This window comes from Pinus tabuliformis, chromosome 7, assembly GCF_031772625.1.
Source record: "Pinus tabuliformis cultivar Carrire ecotype Pingquan chromosome 7, CPIR1, whole genome shotgun sequence".
Taxonomy (NCBI): domain Eukaryota; kingdom Viridiplantae; phylum Streptophyta; class Pinopsida; order Pinales; family Pinaceae; genus Pinus; species Pinus tabuliformis.
Window position 1 is genome coordinate 566,110,699 of NC_142293.1, and position 9,643 is coordinate 566,120,341.

At 34.9% G+C, this 9,643-nt stretch overlaps 1 protein-coding gene across 1 annotated transcript; it reads left to right on the top strand.

Moving 5' to 3' along the window:
- Nucleotides 1–5,901: 5,901 nt before the first annotated feature.
- LOC149248670 (protein DETOXIFICATION 33-like) lies at nt 5,902–8,224 on the top strand. The gene is made up of 5 exons (XM_089450751.1): nt 5,902–6,443; nt 6,551–6,637; nt 6,744–6,800; nt 6,924–7,162; nt 8,139–8,224. Exons 1-5 carry the CDS (start codon nt 5,908–5,910, stop codon nt 8,222–8,224), a joined length of 1,005 nt encoding a protein of 334 aa, XP_089306877.1. The 5' UTR covers nt 5,902–5,907.
- The last annotated feature ends 1,419 nt before the right edge of the window (nt 8,225–9,643 follow it).

The window sequence follows — 9,643 nt, forward strand, 5'->3', positions numbered from 1 at the left end:
CATTTCCTAGATAACCATGGTGTTGTGGGTTTTCCCTTTTGTTTTTTGATTGGTGCTAAAGTTCCTTATGGCTGTGGGTTGAGTTATTAGCTCCTAGATCCTTGGTTGGATGAATGCTCTGGAAGCCACAGAACAAATAAGGTTGAGTTACTAGTCTTGGAAGCATGGGTTGGACAAATGCTCTGGAGCCATTGGCAGGTTGAGTTACTAGTCCTGGATCCTTGGTTGTACAAACTCTTTGGAGCCTTGCAACAATTGTCGGTTGAGTTACTAGTCTTGGAGCCAAGTTGGAACAAATGCCCTAGAGCCTTAGACAGCTTGGGTAGAGACCCATTTGGTAATGGTTAGTGATGTATGACCATGAGGTGGAATCATTGGATGAGGGTTGAGGTGGTTTGGCCTTTGGAATCCTTGGTTTTGGTTTTGCTTGGTTTATTCCATGAGATCCTGCATTCATGCTTGGAATATGGCTTGGGGGTGATTGGATGAAAGAGAGATTTGGTTCAGCACAATTTATGGTCGGGTGGTATGTGAAATTACCTGACTTGGTTGGATTTGCATATGCTAATAAGAGATCCTTTTCCTATTGTATTTTATGAGTAAATGTACTTATTATTATGTGGATTTGATGGTTGTTCTATCACTATCATTATTCTGGTTATATGTTGGTTATATACATGGTTTCATGACAGATTCTAGTTATGGCTCTTAACATGTTTTGATTGGTAAAATAATGGATATTGAATTCTAGTAGATGCTATTGCATCCATTGTGAGACGACATTATACCTTCTTTATGATTCTCATATAAGTATCAGACCCCTATGTTTAGATATGCATTCATGAGCTGTAGATTACATGTTCTCACTGTGTTGGATGAATTTTTTTTCATGGTTAGGGTTGTTAGGTCAAGTACTCGATCAATTTTTGTGTTAGAGGCTTTTTCCTCGTGTTATTTATTGTCTTGGAAAGTTTCATAAAGTTTTGGAAGTACCCTCGAGTCTAGCCTTGAAATGGTGGCACAAATTTCATGGTTGCAGGCAAAAAATTAGGAAATTGGGATTGCAATCTCTCCCTTGTAGGCTTGTGTATGCGACTGGAGGCCTACAGTCGCATGGATGCTTGATTATGCATGCAACTGGGAGTTCAAGTCAGTGAAAAAGCTAACTAACTCAGGGTTTTGGAACCTGGAGGGATGGTTTATCTCTTGGTGGTCATGTAGCTCCTGAGTAAGATCATTAAAGTTTCGGTTTGTCTATGCCACTTCCTTAACTATATTTAGGAGGTTGATTCATATCATAGTAGCTCTTTTTCACATGTTTACCCTGGTAGACTAGTGGACGTGGTTAGATATGTGAGGGGTGGTTACATAGTGGTATCAGAGCATGGTTCAAACACTTGGACAGGATGGGCAGATTGTGTTTGTCATGCATGCATGTTAGTTATCTATGTGTTTGTTATGCATGCATTGTGATAGTCATTATTGCAGTATTGTGTCATGATGATGATGATATGTTGACTGAGATAAATTAGGAGAAGCGGATTATCAGAGCGAGGTTGCAACATTGAACCTCGGGGTAAGAGTAGATCGCCATGAAAGTTCGTATGTTACGTAGATATTTGCTTACCTTCCCTCTACTCTCCAATGTACTTTTCTCCTTTTATCTCTATATTTGTTTCCTTGCCAATTTCTCTTTGACCTTCCGAGCTACCTTATGTGCTTCCTCAACAGTTCTTAGAAGAAAAATACTTAGCTCGTCTTGGATTTCATAGCTTAAACCATTAATATATCTAACTAGATTTTCAATTCCTTATATACATGGCCAATTCTATACTTATAAAATTATTTTGTATAATCTTTCATAGAAATTGATTTTTGCTTGTGGTTTTGCATTTGAATAAAGAGATTTAGCTGAAAATATTTGGGCACAAATTTACCTTTTAATTTTCCCACCATCTAGTCCCAATTAGTAATCTTCTTCTTACCTTTGTTCCTTTTTTCTTTCACACTGTCCCACCATATATAGGCATGGCCCTTCAATCTATTAAATGCAAATTTCACCTTCTTCTCGTTGGCTACCTTCTTGTAGTCAAAATATTTATCCATGGTGCAAATCCAATCAATCAATTCTACAACGTTTAAGTTTCCTTTGTACATATGAACTTCCAATATTGGTTTGGTGCTCAATCCTATAATTATCTTAACCATTCTTTATAATTGAGTTTCTTCCCAACATTAGATTCTTCTTATTGTAAGGAATCTTCTTGGTTGTTGATGCCTTCGATATCAACACCTCTCCTTTGTGTTATCTCCATTCCATATAATATTTTTCATATGCTTCCTACTTCTTCATGTAAGATTTGGTTGGTTGTTGGTCTTTTGCACAATTTATCTTACAAGTAATTTGCTTCTTAAGAAACCTTCTTTTTAATCCCAAAAAATATACTCACCACTACCAAAGATTTAAATTTTGTAAGTACAAATATATTTAAAATATCGATACTGGAAAAAATTATAATAGTCTCCTTCTATATCATCCTTAAAGAATATTATTCCCTTTTAAATTTCTTGAAAAAAAAATCCTTTGATTATAAAACATTGTTTAATGTTACTATAAATAGTTAAAAATAAAATAAAATAATAATAAAATCTTGAAATCTCATGGGCTTGCTTTACACAAGTTTAAAGCCTACCATCAATGCCACTTCTTCCTAAAAGAAACATTAAACATACTAGTAGGTCCACATATAGGTCTGTGAAGAGGATTGTACTTGAAATTAATATTTGATGTATGAAGAGACTATGATTGCTCTTAGTACAACTTTGACCATTTTCCTTGTGCAAGCCACAGGCATAGTCACCAATGCCAAACTTATCAAGTCATGAGCTCCATGAACACAATGCCAAAGTTTGGACTCTTATCTTTGCCACATTGAAGACGAAATCAAACTCAAGCTCCGTGCATCTTGACACAAGGAAATTATAGGAAAATATGCTATGCCACAAGGAAATTGAGCTCATGCCCTCTCACACTACAAACAAGTGCATGAATCAAAGTAGTTGGTTCCACGATATTTGTAAGAGAAGATCCACGAATTAGAGAAGGTTCCAAAAATTTGGAAGAGTTTCATGCAACTCCATGCCTCAAACCTTGTGCCTCGAATCTTCATGCCTTGGCTCCACACATGTAAGCTTCTCATCCCTTAGCTCCACAACATGTAATCTCAAACTCATATGGCCTTAGGCTTTTCTCTCCACAATTTCATGCAGGATTCATTCTTCACATAAAAATTCCATCACTTTGAAGGCTTTGGATGCAACCTCACTTCCTAACAATGGTACATAACCTCACTTCCTAACAATGGTACACAACCTCATGCCAATAAAATATTTTATACCAAAATGATGGAACTAAAACCAAAACTCACACATTAAAAGAAAAAATTAGACATAAAACTAGTAATTACTCAAAAATAAGATTTTATTTCATTATGAATCTTGGGACTTTCCTTGCTTTCTCAATAAATGAATTACATTCCTATTTATACTTGAATAAGGAAACATATCTATGGTTCAAGAGATCATTCCACTCCTATAGATTTCGAGGAAGTTGAGGGGAATCCTATAAAACTTAGGAACCTATCATAACTATATGAAATCAAATTAAACAAAGTCTTTTGGTAGAAATCACATGAGAAATTTTTTTGGCCAAAGCGTTTCGAACCAACAAGTGTGGTTTTATCATCAGGACCAGATCAAGAGGCAGACCATGACAAAGGCTTAAATAGAGAGCAATGTAGAGACATAATTTCAAGTAATGGCTATATTTGAACAATAATGTTTAAATTATAATATTAATTTATTAATATGTTAAAAACAAATATTATTAAGTAACAGTTATATTAAATGGCTAGTTTTTGAAAAGAAAAAATTTAAATAATGATATTATTTCATTAATTTATTAAAAATATTAATAGGTAACGGCTATATTAAACGGCTAGTTTTTGAAAAATAATATTTAAATAATGATATTAGTTTATTAATTTATTAGGATATTAATATGTAACGTCTATATTAAACGGCTATTTTTTGAGAAAATATTTAAATAATGATATTATTTCATTAATTTATTAGAAGTATTAATAGGTAACAGCTATATTAAATGACTAGTTTTTGAAAAATAATATTTAAATTAATTTATTAAAACCAAATATTACTAATTCTTGAAAAATAATATTTAAATAATGATATTTTTGTTTTGTTTTATTTATTTTTCCATTAATTATTTTTAATTTATTTTATTTTATTTCCATTAGTTATTTTATTTATCAAATGATCTTGTCTCGATTAGGGTCTTCACTCGTTTTTATAATTTTTGACTCCCCTCCTTTAAAGTTTGACTTTGATTATTTATTTACTTATTTTAAAAACTAGCCGTTTAATATAGTGGTTACTTATTAATATTTGTTTGTAATAAATTAATAAACTAATATCACAGTTTAAATATTATTTTTTAAAAACTAGTAATATTTGGTTTTAATAAATTAATTTAAATATTATTTTTCAAAAGCTAGCCGTTTAATATGGAGTTGTCTAACGAGGCGGAGGAATTGCCCGGACAGCCAAAAGTGGCCGGAATCTGGGCAAAAAAATTTCAAAAAATCTTGTAGAGACAGTGTTTGAATTGTGTTTTTGATAGTGGAAATGGATTCAGCACCATCAAAAACGTCTAGGACACCTAAAATTTTAAAGTTTAACAGCTATAACTTGGATTTACAAAAATCCTTGCCGGATTTTCTCTAAATATGCCCAAAATTTCCATAACTTTCCAGACAATTCCTCTGGCTAGTTAGACTACGACATTTAATATAGTCGTTACATATTAATATTTTAATAAATTAATAAACTAATATCATTATTTAAATATTATTTTTCAAAACTAGCCGTTTAATATAGCTGTTACCTATTAATATTTTTAATAAATTAATGAAATAATATCATTATTTAAATATTTTCTCAAAAACTAGCCGTTTAATATAGCCGTTACATATTAATATCTTAATAAATTAATAAACTAATATCATTATTTAAATATTATTTTTCAAGAACTAGTAATATTTCATTTTAATAAATTAATTTAAATATTATTTTTCAAAAACTAGCCATTTAATATAGCTGTTACCTATTAATATTTTTAATAAATTAATAAAATAATATCATTACTTTTTTTTTTCCAAAAACTAGCCATTTAATATAACCGTTACTTGATAATATTTGTTTTTAATATATTAATAAATTAATATTATAATTAGGCCCATAGGCCTTCCTTTGAATCAATTTAGTAGTCTACACTTTCATTCCCTGATTGAGATCTGGATTTTCTGTTGTTTGACATCTGGCACAATTTTTTCTCTATCCTCTGATTAATATCTGGATCTTCTACTATTTGACATCTGGCACAATTTTTTCTCTATCCGCTTGACATATGTTTCCCACATGCATCATTATTCCAGGTTTCTCCGCGTCTGGTTTGGTGGCATTATTCCTTAGCTCTCTCCAAAACCCGGTTATGCCATGCACGATCAACAAATTCAGTGCATTTACGTTATGACGAAATGTAAATGACGAGGCAGCACGAGAAACTTGGATAGAATCCAAAAAGCTGTGGGCTATTTCAGGCCTTGTGATTTCACTGCTCTATGCCAGTATTCGCTGGGAGCTATCACCCAGACCTTTGCTGGGCATTTGGGTACTATTGAACTAGCTGCAGTGGCTATCGAGAACTCTGTTATAGCAGGGTTGGCCTTCGGAACTATGGTGGGCCAAACTAAAAACCATTTTCTATTGGTAGTTTTTTTGTTTGTTTCAGTTTTGTAAAGCTTGACTTGAATTGAATTGCAGCTTGGCATGGGCAGTGCACTAGAGACACTGTGTGGTCAAGCCTTTGGAGCAGGGCAGATACACATGCTGGGAGTGTATATGCAGAGGTCATGGATTATACTTCTTGTCACAGCATCAGGCTTAAGCCTCATTTACATTTTTTCACCGCCCATATTGAAGCTCTTTGGGCAATCTGATGAGATTTCTGACTTGGCTGGGAAGTTTGCCATCTGGATGCTTCCTCAGTTATTTGCCTATGCACTAAATTTTCCAATGCAGAAGTTCCTTCAATCGCAGAGAAAGGTCATGGCCATGGCCTGGATCGCTGCAGTGGCTTTAGTCATACACATTTTCTTGAGCTGGCTCTTTATTTTGAAGCTGGGATGGGGTTTTCCAGGAGCAGCCATAACTCTCAACCTTGCATGGGTGATAGTTGATGTGGGGCAGCTGATATATATAATGTCGGGTGCCTTTCCTGGTTCATGGACTGGAATGTCACGGTTGGCATTCCAGGATTTGCCTGCCTTCATCAGGCTTTCCTTGGCTTCTGCTGTGATGCTATGGTTTGTTTTCTTCGATCATTTATTGCTATGCTCTCTAGTTTTACTGTTTAGTTCGTTCAAATCTTAGCAAAAGTACTCGTTCTGATCCTGTACTCTTTAATTGGCAGCCTAGAGTTCTGGTATCTTATGATATTGATCGTTTTAGTTGGGCGCCTGAAAAATCTAGAAATTGCAGTAGACTCAATCTCCATTTGGTATGATAATTTGCAAAAACATTTCCTGTATCTAATATTCTTTATTGGTACATCAAAGTTACAGAGTATAGTAATTATCTTACTGGCAACCATTATGCCTTTGCAGTATGAATTTGAACGGATGGGAAATGATGATAGCCCTTGGATTCAATGCTGTTGTCAGGTCTGTTGGGTGGTTCCAGTTCTTCCCTATGATAGTCTGATTGAACTAAATAAAATCATTTGAGTCGTGCCCAAAAACTAGAGTATGATGATCTCTATCTGTATTCGGTTTGTTCTGCTGCAGTGTGAGAGTGTCGAATGAACTTGGAGCTGGGTGCCCAAAGGCTGGACAGTTTGCAGTAGTGGTGGCAACCTTGACATCACTAATGATAGGAATAACATGTATGATCATTATTTTCGGCACCAGAAATGAATTTCTAGTGGCTTTTATGAATAGCAAGGAGGTTATGCATGCAGTATCCAAGCTAGCAACTTTGCTTGCACTGACAATGCTTCTCAACAATGTGCAGCCAGTTCTATCTGGTAAGATCTTTAATAATTTATTTTCCTATCCTTCTTGTTAGAATTGCACAGTACTATTTGCATAGTGCAACATGTATAAAGTGAACAGAGTCCACTGGTTTGAGACTGTATCGAGGCTTTTCTGTTTTTTCCTATCATTAATTTTCTGAGTAATTTTTTTTACATTCTGTATAACAGAGATGCAGTCTATGCTTTTATAATAAAATTACTGGCCATGAGATCCATTTTCAGAAAACTTTTTCCTGACCCCATCTATATTAGCGATATTGAAGAAAAACTATAATAGTCATTTAGTTCAACACATACTTACAAGTATAGTTCAGTAAGAACAGTTAGGTTTCTCACAGTGGTAAGGAAGAGGACTCACACGCTGCAACATCTTAAGATAAATCCCAAGGTGTTGTTGTTGTGACTATACAATCAGTAATGCCAGTGGGTATCTATTAACTGCTAATTGGCTAGGTCTGGTATTCGATGAGACCAAGATGGATGAACAGTGAAATACCTTCATGGTCCCATCTATTGGGGGTTATGCTTGCTTCAGTGGTAATTAGGGAGATAATATAGAACTTAGAGACTATTGGGCTGAGAATAAGTGTTTGCTCCTCTGAGTGTATTTACAATGTTCTTGAGCCTCCCAGTTACTACTGTTGCCTACCTCCTCTTATAAAAATAATACTAATAAACGGGTCTTATTGCATTGCAAGAATGTGGCGTTTAGGGATGTGTTGTGTAATCTATTGATTGTGCAGAGCTTTACAGAATGGTGATGGATGCTCTGCATCATACTTACCTTGTTTGAAAAATTATTTTGAATCTCCTCGTTCGGAGTCATTGAACCTTTTTTTAGCTTTCTCCACCGGTCAAACTATGACTCAATCTGCACAATGCCCCACCTCTTTGCTCCAAGGTCTTCCTCAGCTATGATCCCATGACAATCAATTATATTGTTAACAGTTGATTCTATTTTTATTAGGTGCACTGAATTGCTCAGTGGTGATATCTTTGCTCGTATTGTTCTACTTATGGCTTGGATCTCTGCCTTTCTCTGCTGTTCACTGACCTTAGTGAATTTTTTTTTTTTTATCTTCCATATCACTTGCTTTTCTTTTTGGCAATGGTGAGACTACATCATAGTCATGTACAAAAATAACACACGAATAAGGCTGGGAATTGAACAGGTGAATTAACATCTAAGAGTGCCTTAACCGCACACCTGATCACCACTTATCCAAAACCCGTGACATCTGTAAAATACTTGGAACAAGCATTGCCAGTAAAGAGCCTCCAATTGAGCTACCAAAAGGATTGAAATGACTACTGAAACCCATGTGTTCCATTCCTTCCATGACTGCTGCAACAGGGATGGCATGGATACAGATTTCTTCAACTTCAACAAAATGTTTGTCTTGAGCAGATGGCAGCCGAATAGTCAGAGACATTCACGACTTAGCATTTACTATCTCACTTTTTGCCTTGTAGAATGTCTTTTCCGGCCTTAAATTGTTTACGAAAAAAAGGAGGGATTGAATTAACCTCTTGTCTAGCTTCTTCAACCCGTTTGTTTTCTTTTGAACATTCAGTTGTGCTTACTGTTCCTCATCAACTGATATTGTTGGTTTCTTGTTCATTGCACCTTCAATATTTCTCCTATCATTCAATATTTCAAGACAAGATGCAGCTCTAGCCTCACAAGAAGAATCCAAACCAAGGGAATCAGAAAGCTTTACATCAACCCAACTATCCTCATCACTGCTGGGAGACTCACCTTTAGTAATATCTTTTGGAAACTCATTCAGATCCCTCTGCAACATGTTATGTGGGATCCTTGTCAAATATTGCCAAATTCTGCGTGTGAACTGATTCTATGTAAGGTTCCTTGACCTCCTCAAATGCCTGAGTTCTATCTTCTTCCATTGAACTTACAGAACTGTTGAAGGACCTATTCATGAGGCTAGCCCTATTAAGTGGGTCACCTTTTCCTACAGAATAGTTTCTCCTTCACAGTTGGAATCATAAATCCCTGTAGCATTTTCACAATGGACAGTGCATACCATTGTCACTATGAAGCTATGACAAACTGTATAATTCATACAGCTGGGCAGTACTTCTTAAGCAAATGCTAGTCTTTCCATAAAATTGACTGCACCAAAAATGACATAGGCCATAGATTTAGAGAAGCCTATGCCATTGATTGAGAAAATCAAATCATGAAACTCTTCAAGAAACTCCATTTCTAATTTTTCATTTCCAGGAAAAACAAATGAAAACATCCTCCTTACGATCAAAATCCCAAAACCCAAACATCTAAGACAAAATGGCAATAAAACTTATTTATCAGCACGTGATAGACCAACCAAGACTTCAGGCAGAAACATTTAAATTGTTAATACTTGCAAAAAAAAAATTCACCAGGATTCCATAAAGTTGGAATCTAATAAAATAGACTAGAAACCACCCTAAAACAAATCCATTCACTAG